Source organism: Spinacia oleracea, chromosome 2, assembly GCF_020520425.1.
Source record: "Spinacia oleracea cultivar Varoflay chromosome 2, BTI_SOV_V1, whole genome shotgun sequence".
Lineage (NCBI taxonomy): Eukaryota > Viridiplantae > Streptophyta > Magnoliopsida > Caryophyllales > Amaranthaceae > Spinacia > Spinacia oleracea.
Genome location: NC_079488.1, coordinates 110,558,003 through 110,579,045, shown reverse-complemented (window position 1 = coordinate 110,579,045; position 21,043 = coordinate 110,558,003). Strand labels below are relative to the sequence as shown.

Genomic DNA, 21,043 nt, shown 5'->3' with positions numbered 1-21,043 from the left:
TCTTCATGTTGTTCATCTGACTCTTATGTAGATGCAAAAAGGCTTATTGGTAGGAGGTTCACCGACGAAACAGTACAAAATGATATGAAATTCTGGCCTTTCAAAGTTGTTAAATCTTCTGGTGATGACAACAAACCTATATTTGCAGTCACTTACAAGAATCAACATAAGAATTTTGCTCCAGAAGAGATATCATCAATGGTTCTCTTGAAGATGAAAGAGACCGCAGAAGCCTACCTTGGCTTAAAAGTGAGTAACGCTGTTGTAACTGTTCCTGCTTACTTCAATGATTCACAGCGTCAAGCAACGAAAGATGCAGCTAAAGTTGCTGGACTCGGTGTCTTGAGCATTATCAATGAACCAACAGCTGCTGCCATTGCCTACGGCCTTAACAAGAAGGTCACATATAGGAAAAATGATTCAAAAAATGTGTTGGTTTTCGATCTTGGTGGTGGTACTTTTGATGTATCTTTGGTTACCATTGGATATCGCGTATTAGAAGTGAAAGCAGTTACAGGGGACACCCACCTTGGCGGAGAAGACTTTAACAACAAAATGGTCAGCCACTTTGTTGGTGAGTTTAGGAGGAAACACAATAAGGACATCAGTGAAAATCGTAGGGCTCTTGGGAGGCTGAGAGCTAGCTGCTTGTGAGAGGGCTAAAAGGATATTATCATCAGCCACTGAGACAACTATTGTTATATATAGATGGTCTTTTTGAAGGTATTGATTTCCATTTTAGTATCTCTCGTGCCAGATTCGAGGATTTGAACAGGAAGTTTTTTAAATGTTGTATGGATTTAGTAGAGAAATGTTTGGTGGATGCTAAGATGGAAAAGGGCCATGTTCATGATGTAGTACTTGTTGGTGGGTCGACTAGGATCCCAAAAGTTGAAGAAATGCTTAAAGAACTCTTTAATGGGAAAGAGCTTTGTAAAAGCATTCATGCAGATGAGGCTGTTGCGTACGGTGCTGCAGTAGAAGCTGCAAGGTTGAGTGGTGCATGGGACAAAAAGAAGGTTACATTTGTAGATGTCATTCCTTTATCACTCGGTATTGAGCTTTATAGCAAGGAGACGAGAGTTGTTATTCCGAGAAATACTACCAAACCGACGGAAATGTTTGATAAGTTTGCAACCTCAGAAGATAACCAAACAATCGTGACATTTTCTGTATACGAAGGTGAGAGTCGCATTGCAAAGGAAAACAACTTATTGGGCAAATTTGAAGTTGGTGGAATTCCTGCAGCACCCAAAGGCTACCAAAACTTCAATGTTTGCTTTAAAATTGACAATAATGGCATCTTGACCGTGTCGGCGCAACATGTAGGCACTGACAACAAGAACCAGATAACGATAAAGGAACACAGTGGTCGATTATCCAAAGAGGAGATTGATAGAATGGCGAAGGATAGTAAGAAGTACAAGGCTGAGGAAGAGGAGTATAAAAAAGTTTCGAAAGCTAAGCTTACATTGTATGACTATGCTTGTCGTATGAGAGAAGTGGTTAGAGATAGTAAGAAGCTTCGAAGGGATGTGAAGAAGAGGGATGATGCATATCGTGCTATTGAGAATACAATCAAATGCTTGGATTGGAATACTAATATTACTGAAAGACGTAAGTTTAATGACAAGTTGAATGAGCTTAAGAGCTTTCTCGATCCCATGATTGGTGATGTGAGTGCTTAATATTATTCGGTCGTATAATTAAGCTAGTATATATGCTTGAAAATTGAAATCCCAAACTTGATCTTTTTTTTTTTTTTATGTTATCTTGTATTGATCATAAAGGTTATCAAACTTTCCAATATATTTTTACTGTTTGAAGTTAGATGTTGTTGCAGGATTTACTACATTACTTTTTTTTTTTTTTTTTTTTTTTTTTTGAGAGCTATTTAAACAAAATTAGACTAAAGTACTAACAGACTCAAGACCAATCCGTGGATTATGGACCATGGTGCACAGTGAGAATGGTGCATCAAAAGAACATATGAACATAAGTAAAAGAACATGACACTACGACAAAAGAACATGCAATATAATATTTCACTTTTTTGTTATAAAAAATAATATATTATTTCACTACTTAGTAAAAAAATATATATAAAAATATACCCATGTTCTTTTCACGTAACCAAATATTCTTTTAACTATACACTAGTGTTCTTAAGGTGCATCATGCTTAATGTGCATCATGGTCCACCAAATCGCGGACTCAACACTATCATAGCAATACTTAAAACTAGCAATATTATTTTTCCATGAGCTAGCGGTAGTGGCAATCAAAAGATGGGGAGATTGTAATTTCCAAAGAAAGAGCTAGAGCAATTAAATTTTGTCAAAAACTTCCTAGGCAAATTTAAACTGTATGATGTTCCTCTATTATCGGTGCAGGAAATACTACTTCGTACCTCCGTTTCAGAAAGATCTTATTCGTTACTATTTGCACAAATATTAAGATAATTGGTTGAATAAAAATAAAATATGGATAAAGTAAGATGATTATGTAAAAAGGTGGGTGGGTGAGTGTAAGAAAAAAATGAATGAAAAAAGAAAAGTGAGTGGAAAATTGTAAATATTGAGGGGTAAAAAGGAAAAGGTACGTAAATTTTCATATCAAAAAATAGAATAAAGTAAAGTGTAAAGAACATTATGAAACGGACTAAAAACAGAAAGTGTAAAGATCTTTTTGAAACGGGCAGTAATAGTGTAAAATCCGAAAATGGTTAAGATGTGGGTTGAATATTTGATTTGTATATGAAGATGTGACGTGTTGAAAAACACAATCTTAGAAACAAAATTCGTACCGACTGTGGTACAATCGGAAAAAGGCGTTGTCCTCAAGATTTTACCCAACGATCCGTCTTAATGTGCATTCAAATAAGACGAACTATGAACTCATAATATGCTTAGAAAGTTATGGGAAAACCGAAAAGAGAGAAAGAATAAGAAAATAATTCTATCTCTTTTGAACAACCCAAAAGTTTCTCTTTTAATCGTTAAACAATTCGTAACTGAAGAGGAAATCAATGCACGTAATCAGTTTAATTGCGACCATAAAAAACGGTTACAAAACTTATGGAACAATACAAGAATTTGTATAATTAGTGAAAATTCAATAATGAGGGTCTAAAATAACAACCAAATAAAGACGGGAACAACCGTCACAAATACATTTTACGACGAGATGACGACGAGATTTTCCATCAATGACAACCCCTTTTATGACGGGTTCGCGACAGAAAATCTCACCATTATAGACCTTAAGCGACGGATTTCCCGTCGTTAATTTAATTTATGTATGAACACTATTATTACAGAAAAACCTAACAACATTAAGAATATAAAGGCTCCATTCATTTTGACGGAAAGCGTTCTCTGGGCAATGGTTTTCCTAATTTCATTTTGTAGAAAATAGGAGAATAAAGATGATGAACTGATATCGACGATTGAGTGGTTAGATGATACGGATTAAATAAATACGAGTAAATGTTAAACTTTACTCCAGTAAAAAGTTAAAAAGTGATATGCCTCACTAATTCGCAAATATGATGGTGCAGGGGTGTGCACAGTGCTTTTGGTGCACTGGTGTCCAAACGACATGCAATAAATATAAAACGCGGATATCTTGTTGAATCCGGAGAAGAAAAGAACAAACGTTGTTTTTTTGATAAAAAAAGAACAAACGTTGTTCTTTTGTTAAAAAAAAGAACAATGACTGCTCTGTCCCTTTTTTTTCGTTCTTTTGTTTTTCACTCCATTTTTCTGGTATATATACCTTCTTTTTTATAATTTTCGAATCAGAATTTGTGAAGAGGAGAGAGAAAAACTATGGAAAGGAGAGAGAAACTGTGAAGAGGAGAGAGAAAGTAATGGAAAATTCTCAGATATTGGTTGATTTTTCTACTTCAATATCAAATTCTATTGATTTTTCTTCTTCAAATTTGAATTCCTCTGCTGATAATCCGATTTGTGAAGGTAATTTTTCAATTTTTTAAAACGAATTACTTATTTATGATGATTTTGATTTCCATGTTCATTATTTTCATCATTTCAATTTATTTTGATTTTTTTGATCATTTCGATTTCTGCATTTCTCAATAACCTTGATTAATGTATTTTGATTCTATATTTTGATAATTTTGATGATTTATGTATCTTGATTATATATTTCTGATGATTTTGATTTCTGTTCTTTTTTCGATTTTATATGTTCTTTTAGTCTTATCTTTTGTTCTTTTATATATTGGTTCTCATATATGTATTAAGAGATTGTAATAATACAGAAAATAATTATTGAACATGTTCTTTTTTGCTTTAGGTTGTTGTTCTTTGTTCTTTTTTGCTTTAGCTTGTTGTTCTTTTGATATTACACACTTCAGATCAAATTGTTCTTTTACCATTTTTGTTGTTCTTTTATCTTTTTTGTTGTTCTTTTTTCACATGGTTAAAATAAGTGTTCTACATGATATGTTCTTTTCTGCTATTTTTAATGTTCTTTTTCTTTACTTTATTATGTTCTTTTATGCTCTATTGTTGTTCGTTTTTTTTATTGGTAATGTTGTTTTACATGGTTAAAATAAGTGTTCTACATGATATGTTCTTTTCTATATTTATAATGTTCTTTTTCTTTATTTATAATGTTCTTTTAGGTTCATCCTCTTTTTGTTCTTTTGAGGAATTGCTCTGTTTATTCAGCCTCTCTTCTTGTTCTTTCAGCTGTTTTTGAAGATTTAACATCATTTGTTGCTGGTCAAGTAAAAGCTTCCTTTGCTCTTCAATACTGTACTTTTTGAAAAAAGAACAAACATAAAAAAACATTAAGATTTATATCTAATAAACATAAAAGAACAGAACAACAAAACCCAAAAAAAAAAAAAAACAAGTGCACCGTTCTTATCATGAACATGGCTTGTATTTCTTCTCCTTCCCCCTCTTTTTTTTATTTTTTTTTATTTTTCATTTTCTATATATATAATATTTCTCCTATTGGAATCATAACTTCTCATTTTAGAAACACATTCTTGAGAGAGAAAGAGGAGTGCTTTTAGTTTCTCCCAACAAAAGAGAGATTTTATAAGAGAGAAAGTTCAAAACAAATTTTCTCCTCCTTCTTTCTCTGAAATGTGATTTTAATTGAATTACGTTTACAAAAAAACTAGTTTATTAAGCGAAATACTATTTCAATGTCGCTATTTTTTGAATTTTTTTATTCATTCAAAGAGGTTTATGCTGTTGATGAAGGTGCATCGGGTGATTAAGGTAAATTTTCTCGTTCTTAATTCTATGTTCTTTTTAAATTTTAATGTTATTTTCTTATAACTTTATATTTCTGTGGCATCAAAACAGTGTGTTCTTTTTTAGAATCAGCAATTGTTCTTTTTACATATTTATAGTGTTGTTTTCAGATATCTTTTGATAAATAAAATAACGGAATTAGAACATAAATTGGTTGAAAAGGAACATTTCCAGAACTTAAAAGAACAAGAAAAAATATAGATCTGGTTTTAAAGTTCATCAAAGGTTCGTCGTTTTATTTTTTAATTAGAACATAAATTGGTTGGAAAAGAACATTTCCAGAACTTAAAAGAACAAGAAAAATTATAAATCTGGTTTTAAAGTTCATCAAAGGTTCATCGTTTTATTTTTTAATTAGAACATACTGTAAATTGGTTGGAAAAAGAACATTTCCAGAACTTAAAAGAACAAGAAAAAATATAACTGCTTTTTATATTTGAAACTTTTGTCTGATTTGTCAATATTAGTATTCTTTTTGTTAATGTTCTTTTGTTAATGTTCTTTTTTTTTGCGGTTTTTATTTTTGTTGCGTTTTATTGTTATTTATGTGCGTTTTGGGACAGGTGCACCAAGAGCACCATGCACACCCCCTGCACAATCTGAGCGTTGCACTAATTCCCTATGAGTGTGACTGCTTAAATCTCTTCTCGAGTTTCCCGTATTCTGCACCGAGTAGTGGAATCGTGGAAATTGCGTCAGTCCCTATGCATTCTTTCCATTATCCCACTTCCATTCCTTTATTTCTAGTTTCTAGTTCTTCTCTCTCTCCTTCATTTGAAAATTGAAAGTGACAATTACATTTCTGATTTCTCCAAACAGAAAAATCAAAGAAAACAAAAATGGAGGGCAAGGGAGAATGGCCGGCGATAGGAATCGATCTCGGAACAACTTACTGTTGTGTTGGAGTTTGGCAGCATGATCGTGTTGAGATTATCACTAATGATCAGGGAAACAGAACGACGCCGTCTTGTGTTGCTTTCAACCAAACTCAGCGCCTTGTTGGAGAAGCTGCTAAGAATCAGGCTACTGCCAATCCATTCAACACCATTTTTGGTCATCTTTCTTCCTATTCCTAATCTTCATATGCTTAGTATATACTTTGTGATGTTAGAACTTGATGCGTTTTTATTGTGTGTTGTTTGAACTTGATGCGTTTTTATTTTGTGTTGTTAGAACTTGATGCGTTTTTATTTTGTGTTGTTTGAACTTGATGCGTTTATATTTTCTGTTGTTTGAACTTTATGCATTTTTATTTTATGTTGTTAGGACTTGATGCGTTTTTATTTTGTGTTGTTAGAACTTGATGCATTTTTATTTTGCCTAATAATCGAAATGTTTAGTATACGGTGGATTGGAAAATTGGAGGGATTTACAATTTGATTAATTGAAATTTGGAGGGATTTACAAGTTAATTAATTGAGGCTTTCGCATATTCATCATGTTGGAAGTTGTAGAAGTTAGTTTGAATGCTTAATTGTTCAATGAGAAATTCTGATTTGACTTGTAAACATTCGTTAGAATGCTGTAAACATGTCACTGTTTAACTATTTATGTGAAATGTCTTGGAATATTGCAGATGCAAAGAGGCTAATTGGAAGAAGATTCACAGATGAAATAGTACAGAATGACATGAAACTCTGGCCTTTCAAGGTTATTGCCTCTTCTGGTGAAGACAAGACACCTGTTATCGTGGTCACCTACAAGGGTGAAGAGAAACAATTTGTTGCTGACGAAAATGAAAGAAACTGCAGAGACCTACCTTGGTTCGGAAGTGAAAAATGCTGTTATCACTGTCCCTGCATATTTCAATGATTCTCAGCGTCAGGCAACTAAAACTGCTGGTACGATTGCTGGACTTAATGTTATGCGCATTATCAATGAACCAACAGCTGCTGCCATTGCCTATGGCCTTGACAAAATGGGGGCTGATAGGAAAAATGTGGCGAAGAATGTGTTGGTTTTTGATCTTGGTGGTGGGACATTTGATGTATCTTTGGTTAGGATTGGAGAACACGCCTTTGAAGTGAAGGCAGTTAGCGGAGATACGCATCTTGGTGGTGGAGATTTTGACAGTAGAATGGTTAATCACTTTGTTGCTGAATTTAGAAGGAAGCATAACAAGGACATTAGTGAAAATCGTAGGGCTCTTGGGAGGTTGAGAGCTGCTTGTGAGAGGGCCAAAAGGATGCTTTCATCAACCACTGAGACAAATATTGATATTGATTGCCTTTTTGAGGGAATTGATTTTTATTCAACCATATCCCGTGCCAGATTTGAACACTTGAACATGGATTTGTTTACAAATTGTATGGATCCTGTTGAGAAATGTTTGGGAGACGCTAAGATGAACAAAGGTGATGTTCATGATGTAGTCCTTGTTGGTGGGTCCACTAGGATCCCAAAAGTTCAAGAATTGTTAAAGGATTTCTTTAATGGGAAAGAGCTCTGCAAAAGCATTAACCCAGATGAGGCTGTTGCATATGGTGCTGCAATTCAAGCTGCAATCTTGAGCGGTATACGTAGCAATAAAGACTGTACACTGGTAGATGTCATTCCTTTATCCCTTGGAATTGAGGTTTATGGTGGTGATATGGATTTTGCCGTCCCACGAAATACAACCATTCCTTTTGAAAAGTTTCGTTCTTATTGCACAGCATTTGATTACCTAACAGCTGTATCATTCCTTGTATACGAAGGTGAGAGACCCATTGCTAAAGACAACAACTTCTTAGGCACATTTGTAGTGGATGGAATTCCTGCAGCACCCAAAGGTGTAGAAAAATTCGACGTCTGCTTTGATATTGATAATGATGGTATCCTGACTGTGTCAGCGAAGCATGTAGGGACTAACAACAAGAAGCAGATAACCATCACGAATCACAGTGGTAGGTTATCCAAACAGGAGATTGATCGAATGGTTGCAGAAGCTAAGAAGTACAAGGCAGAGGATGAGGAACACTGTAAAGTTGTACAAGCTAAGCTTTCTTTGAAGAACTATGCTGATAGTATGTCTGACATGATGAGAGTTTGCAGGAACAAGTTTCAAGAGCAGGATGCAAAGAAGATGATGGATGCTATTGAGAGTACAATTAAATGGCTGGATTGGAACTTCAATCTCACTGAAGTTTCTGAATTTAAGGAAAAGTTGGAAGAGCTAAAGAGAGTTCTTGATCCTATAATTGCTCGGATGCCTTGACAAATATGCTGATGTCAGCCTCGGTTTTATATGACATGGCTATGGAAAATGCTGAATATGCTGCTACCTTATAAGCAGTAGTGTTTGCACTCTCAATTTGTTGCTGGCTTTTTCCCCTGTTTTTTCTAATTTGTGTTATTGTCATGTTGTTGTTCTTAAGGTTTCTTATGGATTTGAACTGTTTTGTATGGAATTGGATGTTGCTTGTTGACAGAAATAGTTCTTTCAATGTGTCTAAGTTCTGAATTTATTGTATTTTATATGGTTCGTACTTTGCAAGTGACACCTTGAAAGGTATTTCAAAAAGGATCAATATCAAGGACAACCGGAAATTTGGCAATGCTATACGGAGTATATCGAACATACAACTTAATGGCTAGAGTGGAACTTCCAATTAACATTTTAACTAAGCCTCATTGAGACACATTTAAATTTTTAACATTTTAAGTAAGCCTAATTATTGTTAGTTTTTGTCATAAGTGAGCTAACTAGATAACTCCCTCTTTCATTTTTAGGATGTACTACATGATTCATCTAAACATGGGTTTTCAATCTTTCAATAAGATTTATCTTTATTCTTTACTTTAAAATGAATTTACAGTTGTTTTTTTTGGACGGAAAATTCACCAAAATGGACATATAATTCCTTAAACGAAAAATATTCTGTAGTGTACTTTTGTCATTGTTTTTGCTACTTGTCAAGTGTAATTGTGATGAATTAAATTTCTTTTACCGTATAAAAACTCGTATATGTACACTCATAATATATTTTTTCTTTTAAAAGAATCATTGTAAACTATGTTTGTAATTTGGACTACTATATTGATTTTTATTGTTATTTTCCCTTAACAAAAGAGGTAAGATAGAAGGATTGCATAAGCAAATAAAAAAATTAGACCCCCATTTCTGAATTCCTGGCCCGTCACTGCAGTCAAATAAGTTAACTTTGAGGTTAGTTCAATGTGTATTTATTGGGTATGCTCTGGGCTTTAAGGGATATCGTTGTTATGAATCAAAGTCAGGTCGTGTTTGTTTGAGTCGTAATGTGAAATTTCATGAGGCTACCAAAGTAGACATAAGGCTCTAAGCAACACCAAAGTAGAAACATAAGGCTTTAAAATACACCAAAAAGTATTTATGAGTTTAGGTTTTAGCTTTGAAGAGAATCGCGCGTGTCATGCTACAATCCTTAAAAAGATTTACAAAAAGCTATACTCCGTATAAGACAATTTTATGTATAATATCTCCTTTTCACCAAATAGTTTTACTTTTTAATCAAACAATTATGTTTAACAATTATAATATATTAAATAGTTATATTTTCTAATTAAATGATTACACTTTATCATTGTATAATTAAGTCTAATTAAATTTAATTTAATAATAACATAAACGGTGTTATTAATAAGAATACGAATTTAAAAAAAATAAAAAAAATACCCTTACACTTGGCATTAAGAAGAAGTTCGTATACCTTATACTTCGTATATCATCTAATAATCCATGGCAACTTAACATACTTCGTATATCATCTAATAAACAATGGCAACTTAACATACTTGAATGTACCTTAATACCTTATACTTGGTATATCATCTAATAATCCATACTCATTAGATAATTCACAAGTTCAGTACAACTTTCTTCAGTCCAATCCTCTGCCAAAACTTGATTGTCAAGTTGAGGACAAGTATTTTCTTGAGTCCAATTCCGTGGCAAGACATCTCCGTTGGCTGTTTCAGGCGGTGGCGGCATTGAGTTTTCGGGCTGACGAAGAGGTTGCGACGCTGTAAACATCTCCGTCGCGGAATCCATTATCTGCATGTTTAGATTAGTAGGAGGTAACAATGATGATGAGGATGAAGATGAGGGTGTGTATTCATTCATCATTGATGAATACAAACCATTCCCACTATGATTATTCCAGATGTGTCCATTACCGTTACTGGTACTACCATACTGAAAATCTGAGGCAGGCAAAGGTGGTAGAGAGGACGGAGGAGGAGGAGGTAGAGCCAACGGCGTCGACTGAGTGGTGTTGGGAAACATAAGACCGCCGCCTTGTTGTTGTTGTTGTTGTTGTTGCGGATAATTGTACACATAGTCATTTGTGTTGTTGATGACGACATTTTCAGTGACAATGACGTTAGTGTCGTTGTTGATGTGGACATTGTTATAGTTGACATCGTTATAGTGGATACTGCATAGCACGGCGTTATCCAGCTAATTGCCACTCGAACACAAATAATCGTTAGTAAGGTAACGTACTTTTTCAAAAAAATAAAATAACATAATTCCTCCGTTTCAAAATAAAGTGCAACACTTTTAATTTTGCTACTATTCATATACTAACTTTAACCTTATATTCTTGCTAATATACTAAAAGCGAATGTTATTAATAAAATGTGGATGGATTGATTTCATTGTATATTTTAATAATATTAAATTTTAAGATTTAAAAAAAAAAAATTAGATATATTTACGGTTAAAGTTGTGTCTATGCAAACATGCTAATCAAAGTGTTGCAACTTTTTTTTTGAAACAGATGAAGTATTTGACAAATTGGTCAAGACATAATGTAAATTTTCAAAGCAATGTGGTTGACTATGGTAATGACCTAATACTATTGGAATTTAAAATAAAATCCACAAATTCACAAATTCTTATTTACAAGCGGTGTAAAATAAATATTGTACACCAGAGTAAAAGTTGACCCAAAACTACATAAAATTTATCTTGGTGTATAATAAATTAAAGTAATGTTTAAAATTTAGTTCCTATGATTAATGCAACTAGAAAATATAAATAAGTAGTAAGAGATCGAGTAGAGAAAATAATACATACCCTCATACCAGGAAGTGTGCTTGAAGGATTATCCTTGACAACAAATTCATACATGATCCAATTCGTCTTGTGACCTTGACCCTTTTTAGGTTTTCCTTCGTAGTACACCAATGACCTTTTATGACCAATTATTATTCCAGACTCATCCACTATTTTTTTATCAGCTCCGGTGGCTTTCCAGTATCCATCCCCGGCCTTTCGATTAGGACGACCTCCATTCATGTACTTTTTGTCCCTTGGTGTAAAAAAATACCACTTTCCCTTCCCTTGTGCTGCGTAATTTTCTACAAAATCAACATTATATTATTGCAATCAAATTAACAACCCAATTAATTAAATAAAAAAAATATCCAGGGTTAATTTGTATTTGAAATTGGATTAACTCATTAATCCAATAGGGAATATTCAAGGTAGTAAAGTAGGTTTAAAAATCAAGAACAGTTTTATTCACGCTACAAGAATTTGTATCTTTAATGGCAACTTAATTACTACGAACCAAACAAATACGGGTAACAACAGGATTTTACATTGACGACGACCCCTTTTTATGACGGGTTCACGACAGGAAATTACGTCATTAATCAACGATTATTGGCATTTAGCGACGGAATATCCCGTCGTTAATGGTACAAATTCTTGTAGTGTAATTATCAGATGCAATTTAAACATGTAGGAGATCGAATCGATTGTATTGGCTTATTCAGTTATTTGATTGCGGATTGAGTTCGGAATTTTTGCATCATATTGCTACAAACACATTAACAACAAATTCCGATATAGTTGTACAAGGCAAAATAGATGAAGATAGTCTTAACTACTTAGTTCAGCTTTAAAAGGGCATGATTATAAATTATTACTAATAACAATTGTGTTCTTGAAGGATTATTACTAAAAATAAATAAATAAAGGATTATTAATATAAATTATTACTATAAATTATTACTAATAACAATTGTGTTCTTGAAGGATTATTACTATAGTAATAATATAAATTATTACTATAAATTATTACTAATAACAATTAAAAGGGCTAAACTTGGTAAGGAGAATTTGTGTTCGATCCCCTGCGACCTGTAATAACAATTAGGAAGGACTGGAACATGTCCAACCAGAACTCACCCCGAATCCGGATTAACCCTAAGGGTGAACCGGGTGCTAACACCAAAAAAAAAATTATTACTAGTAAATCTAAAAGTTCACAACTATGTGCAGTAATTTTGTATTTCCTTCATCCGTTAATAGTCGCTCCAGAAAATAAAGAGTTGAACACACTACAAGACTTTGTATCTTTAATGACAACCTAATAAACGACGGGTCAAACTCCCTTCGTAAAAGCCTTTTGCAACGGGGCTAACAACCAAACAAAGACGGGAACAACCGTCGCAAACTATTTTCCATTAACGACGGCCTTCTTTTATGACGGGTTCACGACAGGAAATCCGGTTAATTAACGATAATTGTCCTTTAGCGCCGGGATTTCCTGTCTTTAATGATACAATTCCTTTTAATGGTCAATTCCTTGTAGTGACAATATATGAAAAGAATAATAAATATTTCAAGGTATCATGATGTACATACTCGGAATTAATAATAAAAAATAATGTATACTACGAACGTACCAGCGAGTTGTTGAGGATGACAATTGTAGATATTAGCTTCATGCATGAGATTCAAGGGTACGACGTCTCCTTTGATCTTGGGAATCAGATAGAAAAGAATGAGCTCTCTATCATAGGGAGTGAATCTGAAGCCAGGTGGTAAGGCTTTGTAGAATGCTTCACGTTCATCTTCAATGGTAGGATTATTCTGATTAGGGTTTTGGATCAATTCCATGGTTTTGGTTGAATTAAAGCAGAGAAAAGTATATCGTTGAATTTGGTTGAAATTCTAACGTACTTGCAGAGTTACACACACTTATATTTATAGCTGTTAAGATTATATATCTAATTCTACTAGTATTTGGTTAATTGTCTTATTATCTCGAACTTTTTTAAAAAAATAAATAAATAAAGGTTGGATAAAAGATAGTTTTTATATTTACCTCAGAAGAAAAAAGAAAGAAAAAAAGATATTTTTATATTTCTGATCTAGCTTTTGTTTAATTATCTCTAGTTCGACATATAGTAGGATTCTAGCACTGCCGCTTCTAAAGATGGCCGTGGGCCTAAACGGGCCGGGCCCATCATCCCATGTCAAGCCCACTCTCACTACAAGAATTTGTATCTTTAACGACAACCTAATTACGACGGGTTAAAAATTCCGTCGCACGGGGCTAACAACCAAACAATGACGGGAATAACCGTCGCAAATGTCTTTTAATTACGACGGGTTTACGACGGGATTTCTATTAACGACGGCCCCCTTTTATGACGGGTTCGCGACAGGAAATCCCGTCGTTAATCAAATAGTATTGGCCTTTCGCGATGGGATTTCCCGTCGTTAATCAAATAGTATTGGCCTTTCGCGACGGAATTTCTCGTCGTTAATAGTACAATTTCTTGTAGTGTCTCTATCGTACCGGACGGACTGAAAAGTTTAAAAGAGGGCCTAGGGCCGGCCTTGGCCCACGGGATGTCGTGCCGGGTCTGGTCGTCATGCTTAAGCTTTTTTTTTAATTAAATTTAACGTGCTTTATAATGTCGGGTTAAGTCGTGCCGTGTCTTATCGTGCTTTTTCTAAAAAAAATGCGGCCCATGGCTTCGTGCTCGTGCCGGGCTGTGGACCAAAGAAAGAGCTAGAGCAATAAAATTTTGTCAACTTCTTAGGCAAACTTAAACAGTACTCCGTATGATATTCCTCCATTTCCCGTACTTAAAAACATATTTGAGGAGAAGTTGGAAGAAGTAAGATCATTCTAGATCCTATTAATTGCTCATATGTCTTGAGAGAGGTGTTGACTCCAATATATATATACAGGACATGGTAATGACTACTGCTTAAGAATAAGATGGTACTTTTTTTAAAATTAATCCCTTTATATTTTTCAAAGGCCTGACCTTTGCATTTATGTATAAACGATAAGAATGTGAAGGGTAAGTTTGAAAATATTTTCCATTAAAACAAATAGAGCCAGAGTTAAAAAAAAATGATGTTAAGATGGTTCAAATCCGTAAGAAACAGGCCTTAAGATCAATAACAAGACAATAACACTAATTAGAAAACAGGGGAAAGCATCCAAGGCATCCGAGCAATTATAGGATCGATAATGCTTTCAAGCTCTTCCAGATTTTCTTCAAATTCAGAAACTTCATCTTCTTTGCATCCTCCTCTTCAAACTTTTTCTGAATATAAAATATTTCATAAAATTGAGGTGGTAATGAAGGGTTAAGCTCTTAACCTTTCCAGTTTTCCACCAAAGCCTCAAAAGTTTAGTTCACTATATTGCTAATGGTTATGACAAAAGCTAATGGAAAACAACCTCCAAATCATCGTTGCTAGCCAAAACTACAATTAAGAGTACGCAAAACAAGCACGAGAACTGCATCTAGTCAGACCGAAACCTTCTGTACAGGCACTAATTAAAAAGACTAACAGTCGTATCCAACCATTAATGGAATTCTCCAGAACCAAAAGGTAGTGATCAGTTTCACTAATTCAACTAATTTAAGCTTAATCAAGTTCAATAATCTCGATCTTGGGGCGAGCCTCAGCACAAGCATTCTCCTTCTCCTGCTGGTACATCTTCTCAACAATAGGCTTGCAGAAACTTTTGAACTCTTCCATTTTCTCCTCAAACTTGGCAGAATCAGCAAGCAAATGGTTCCACTCTAACCATTTGGTTATCTTCTCAATTTCATCACCCACTTTTCTCTTGTCCTTTATATTGATCCTCTTTCCACAACCTCTTAAGGTGCCCTTTACATCGTACACATAATTCTCCAACTTGTTCTTAACTATGGCTGCTTTCTTGCGCTCTTCATCCTCAGCCTTGAATTTTTTGGCTTCCTCCACCATTTTGTCAACTGATTCCTTTGATAACCTACCACTGTGATTGGCAATGACGATTTTGTCCTTGTTGTTGGTGCCTACAAGCTCTGCAGACACGGTTAAGATGCCATCGGCATCCATGTTAAAACAGACATCAAATTGAGGTACGCCTTGAGGTGCTGGAGGTATGTTATACAGGCAAAACTTGCCCAAAAAGTTGTTGTCTTTAGCAATGGGTCTCTCACCCTCATACACTGGGAAAGATACAGCTATATGGTTATCATATGCAGTAGTACATTGTTGAACAATTTTAGCCGGGATAGTTGTATTCCTAGGGATTATAACTTTCATGTCACCTTTATAGAGCTCAATGCCAAGAGATAGAGGAGCAATGTCCACAAGTACCGTGTTCTTATTACTACCTACACCAGCCAAAATTGCAGCTTGGAATGCAGCTCCACATGCCACAGCCTCGTCAGGGTTAATGCTTTTGCATAGCTCCTTTCCATTGAAAAAATCTTGCAACAATTGCTGAACCTTTGGGATTCGGGTTGACCCGCCCACAAGAACAACATCATGAATGTCACTCTTTTCCATCTTAGCATCTCTCAAACAGTTTACAACAGGAACCAAACAATCCTGGAACAAATCCATGTTCATCTTTTCAAATCGGGCACGGCTAATGCTAGAACAAAAATCAATACCCTCAAAAAGGCAATCAATCTCAATTGCAGTCTCAGTCGTTGAAGAAAGGAGTCTCTTAGCCTTCTCACAAGCAGCTAGTAACCTTCCAAGAGCCCTACGATTTGCACTAATGTCTTTGTTGTGTTTCCTCTGAAACTCGGCTACAAAGTGGCTCAACATTCTATTGTCAAAATCTCTCCCACCAAGGTGTGTATCTCCACTAACAGCCTTCACTTCAAAAACACCATTCTTGATTGCCACCAAAGAAACATCAAAAGTGCCACCACCAAGGTCAAAAACCATAACATTCTTTGCAACATCACTGCTAGTACTCTGCCTTTCAAGACCATAAGCAATGGCAGCTGCTGTTGGCTCGTTAATGATACGCATAACATTCAGTCCAGCAATAACACCAGCATCTTTTGTTGCTTGCCGTTGTGCATCATTGAAGTAGGCCGGAACTGTAACAACTGCATTCTTCACTTTTAAACCAAGATAAGACTCTGCTATCTCTTTCATCTTCGCCAGAAGCATTGAGGATATCTCCTCTGGAGCAAATTGCTTCAGTTCATCCTTGTAAGTAACTTCAATCACAATCCTCTTGAAATCATTTGCATCAGCAGTAGGAATCACTTTGAATGGCCACAACTTCATGTCTCTTTGTACCATTTCATCGCCGAAACTCCTACCTATAAGCCTCTTTGCATCTACAACCAAAAAAGATCTTACCATCATCTTCCAAATTTTAAAAAAGATGCAAGCTTGGAACGTTACGGAGTATATAAAGAATAAAAAGTTAAAAAGAGTTCAAAGAGGTTTATCCTCCAATAACACAACTAAACCCATCATGATACTAGAAGTTAGAGTATTTCTTCCATATTTGTTATGAGTTACATATACTATTTCCAGCCTTACTTTTTACGAGTTCATATATCAAATTATCAATCACTGTACCAACTCCATCATAATTCATAAGGAACAATCTTAACAATTTACAGTAAAAATTGAACAATTTTAACAATATACTGTAGAAATTGTTGATAGATGCAGTACCATGGAAAAAGGGTTCAAATTTAGTTTGAAAAGCAAGACAACATTTAATAACGGGCTATAAGTCTATAACCCCATAATCTCTTAAACACACACTTTAGTTGAGTTTGGGGAATGTTTGAAGATTAAATTATACTCCCATTTGCTATTCAGAAACCAACCAAACTTATTCTGGACAATTCATATCAGTTTAGTGATAATTATCCGATCTGGACAGGGAGGAAATGTTCCAAATCAATCAAATACAGAATAAATTGATGTTGATTAAAATTTGAAGTAAATGAGGCCAATTACTACTACTTTTTTAACCTAAGAAGGCATAAAGAACAAAACTTTAAACTAAACAGCTGAGGAAGAGAGAAAGACAAACCAAAGATGGTGTTGGTAGGATTATTTCCGGCCTGGTTGGTGGCAGCCTCGCCGATAAGACGTTGTGTTCCGTTAAACGCCACCCAGGACGGCGTCGTACGGTTGCCTAAGTCGTTGGTGATAATCTCAACACGGTCCTGCTGTGGCATCCACGCTCCGACACAAGTGTAGGTGGTTCCGAGATCGATTCCAATCGCCGGCCATAATTCTCCTTCTTTTCCACTCATCGTCTTCTACTCCACTAGAGTACTAGACCACTCTACGATTCTACGTCTCTACCTATGACCTTGGCCTCAACCGCTCAACGTGGTGGAGTAGTTTTATTTTTTTCTTTATTTTAGGGTTTAGGATACAGGGTATAGGGTCGTTAATGATGATGAACAAATGTCAAATGATGTAATCTATGTTAAATGTTTTTTTTTTTTAACCTTTTTAAAACCACAACTCATATAGAATTTATTTGGAATGTTTTGTCATTACCTTTTCTACAATCCCGAAAATCCAATAATATGAGATCACAAATTCTTATTTATATGGGGGTGTACGATAAATATTGTACACCGAAGTTAAAGATATCATAAAATGCTTAAAAGTTACCCTTATATACGTAAAAGTTACCTATTTTTTATTGATAAATTTTTTCATTTTAATAAAAAATATTTCTTCAAAATCACTAATAACGTATAAAATTTATCATTTAGCCCTTTAAAATATTTATCTATCAACTTTTTTTAATAATATAAAAGTTAGAGAAAATTGGATAAAAGTTAGAGAAAACTGGGTAAAAGTTATGTTGGTGTACAATAAATTTATTGTACAACTTGTGCATGCAAGACCTTTTGATATAAGATTGTCACAATATTATTTGAATAACAAATTGAGGTCTGATTAAAATTGAGGTCAGCATTAGTGATTAAGGTTCTATTACTTCTTAACCATTTCTGAGTTGTTAGAGTATGAATAAAAAAAATTGAAAAAAATATCAGTTGCATTGTGATATTGAGTAATAAAAGATAATTAAGATTTACTGTAGTGATATTGAGTTATAAGTTAAATTATAAAAATAATGTTTTTTTAATATGATAAGCTTGGGACCTACAAAGTGTTATGTACAAAGATAATTATACAACATGTAGAATATATCAATATTAATATATTCCCCATCTCTTTTTGTTTTTTATGTTTTTTTTGTTGGGCGTTTCAAAATATTCTTTACATTTCCTTTTATAACATAAATGTCTTAATATTTTATCAAAATCTGTGTCCAATAATTATTTTAACCAATTATATTCATTGAATCATTTAATCTCTCACACTTTTTCATTGAGACATTAAATCTTTATCATATTCCCAATATCAGAATTTTGATAAAAGTGAAAACATTATAAATAAACGTAATTTGTCTTGTTGAAATAAAAAAAAATTAGAGAAATCTCAACGCACATTAATTAATCGTTAAAACGCGTGGAAAATACCATACGTAAAGAACAAAAAGAGACGGAGGGAGTACTTTAGTATAGGGGTGAAAGTTCGGTTTTCGGTTTGGATTAAGGCTCAAACCGAATCCAAACTGAACTAATTCGGTTTTCATTTTTTGAAACCGAATCCAAACCGTACTAATTCGATTTTCATTTTTTGAAACCGAATCCAAACTAAATAACCTTTTAATCCAAACCAAACCAAACCGGATTTTTAATTTACAGTCCAATCCAAACCATGAAACCGAATTTTCATGGGACTTTCATTTAGGCCTATTTTTGGGCGTATATTATACATGGATTTAGCCAATTTTCAAGCCCTTGTTATACTTTTTACCCGAGTTCGGTTTATTCGGTTTCAAACTTTTCAGTCCAATCCAAACCATAAAACTTTTTTTTTTTTTTTTAAATCTCAGTTCAAACCGAATCGAATAGGAAAATAAACCAAACCGAATTTCTTATTCGATTCGGTTCGGTTCGGTTTTCGATTTTTTACTACCAAACTTTCACCCCTACTTTAGTAGAATATATTAATATTAGTATACTTCAGTAGAATATATTTTCAATAATATAGTTACATAATTAACAAATAAACCGTATATCACACAAGCTTAAAACTAGTAACCTAAGTTATATATGGTACATAAATTCAGTAGTACTAAATACATTTGTAGGTTGAAGAGATAAATTTAATTATATCTTAAGAAATCTAAACAATAATTTAATTACACCTCTATATTTTGTGGATTTTCCAAAATACGCCGGATATCACCACTAGCCCTACATCTCTGAGCAGTAACACCCTCCTCAACCCTCACTAACCGTCTAACCCTGTATGACTACTTGAGTTTTCCGTATTTCGCTCCGATTAATTGAACCGTCGGAAAATTGCGTCAAACGTTAAACACTCTTCACACTATCCGACGGAATTCCAGAAATTTCAATTTTTTCAATCACTCATAGTTAATAAACCCAGAAAATGGAGGGCATAGGAGGAGAAGAAGGGGCGGCAATAGGAATCGATCTTGGGACCACCTACTCTTGTGTCGGAGTTTGGCAGCATGATCGTGTTGAGATCATCATCAATGACCAAGGAAACAGAACGACGCCGTCTTGTGTTGCTTTCAACCAAACCCAGCGAATATGATGGTGCAGGGGTGTGCACAGTGCTCTTGGTGCACTGGTGTCCAAACGACATGCAATAAATATAAAACGCGGATATCTTGTTGAATCCGGAGAAAAAAAGAACAAACGTTGTTTTTTTGATAAGAAAAAGAATAAACGTTGTTCTTTTGTTAAAAAAAGAACAATGACTGCTCTGTCCCTTTTTTTTCGTTCTTTTGTTTTTCACTCCATTTTTCTGGTATATATACCTTCTTTTTTATAATTTTCGAATCAGAATTTGTGAAGAGGAGAGAGAAAAATTATGGAAAGGAGAGAGAAACTGTGAAGAGGAGAGAGAAAGTAATAGAAAATTCTCAGATTTTGGTTGATTTTTCTACTTCAATATCAAATTCTATTGATTCTTCTTCTTCAAATTTGAATTCCTCTGCTGATAATCCGATTTGTGAAGGTAATTTTTCAATTTTTTAAAACGAATTACTTATTTATGATGATTTTGATTTCCATGTTCATTATTTTCATAATTTCAATTTATTTTGATTTTTTGGATCATTTCGATTTCTGCATTTCTCAATAACCTTGATTAATGTATTTTGATTCTATATTTTGATAATTTTGATGATTAATGTATCTTGATTATATATTTCTGATGATTTTGATTTCTGTTCTTTTTTCGATTTTATATGTTCTTTTAGTCTTATCTTTTGTTCTTTTATATATTGGTTCTCATATATGTATTAAGAGATTGTAATAATACGGAAAATAATTATTGAACATGTTCTTTTTTGCTTTAGCTTGTTGTTCTTTGTTCTTTTTTGCTTTAGCTTGTTGTTCTTTTGATATTACACACTTCATATCAAATTGTTCTTTTACCATTTTTGTTGTTCTTTTATCTTTTTTGTTGTTCTTTTTTCACATGGTTAAAATAAGTGTTCTACATGATATGTTCTTTTCTGCTATTTTTAATGTTCTTTTTCTTTACTTTATTATGTTCTTTTATGCTCTATTGTTGTTCGTTTTTTTATTGGTAATGTTGTTTTACATGGTTAAAATAAGTGTTCTACATGATATGTTCT

At 33.9% G+C, this 21,043-nt stretch overlaps 2 protein-coding genes and 1 pseudogene across 3 annotated transcripts; 1 reads left to right on the top strand and 2 right to left on the bottom strand.

Annotated features, from left to right (window-relative positions):
• LOC110796165 (heat shock 70 kDa protein 18-like) lies at nucleotides 1-8,731 on the top strand (annotated as a pseudogene).
• A 1,078-nt stretch (nucleotides 8,732-9,809) lies between these two features.
• Nucleotides 9,810-13,310, bottom strand: LOC110796164 (NAC transcription factor 32-like). 2 transcript variants are annotated; one of them, XM_056837829.1, is made up of 4 exons: nucleotides 12,957-13,310; nucleotides 11,338-11,621; nucleotides 10,434-10,716; nucleotides 10,102-10,311 (listed from the first exon to the last, which is right to left on the bottom strand). In XM_056837829.1, the coding sequence occupies exons 1-4, from the start codon at nucleotides 13,168-13,170 to the stop codon at nucleotides 10,232-10,234; spliced, it is 861 nt and encodes a 286-aa protein (XP_056693807.1). In that variant the 5' UTR covers nucleotides 13,171-13,310; the 3' UTR covers nucleotides 10,102-10,231. The 2 variants fall into 2 exon arrangements, with proteins under 2 accessions (XP_021856893.1, XP_056693807.1); XM_022001201.2 differs by having other exon boundaries at nucleotides 9,810-10,716.
• A 1,093-nt stretch (nucleotides 13,311-14,403) lies between these two features.
• LOC110796125 (heat shock 70 kDa protein 18-like) lies at nucleotides 14,404-17,714 on the bottom strand. The gene is made up of 2 exons (XM_056837821.1): nucleotides 17,369-17,714; nucleotides 14,404-16,655 (listed from the first exon to the last, which is right to left on the bottom strand). Exons 1-2 carry the CDS (start codon nucleotides 17,592-17,594, stop codon nucleotides 14,947-14,949), a joined length of 1,935 nt encoding a protein of 644 aa, XP_056693799.1. The 5' UTR covers nucleotides 17,595-17,714; the 3' UTR covers nucleotides 14,404-14,946.
• Nucleotides 17,715-21,043: the final 3,329 nt, after the last annotated feature.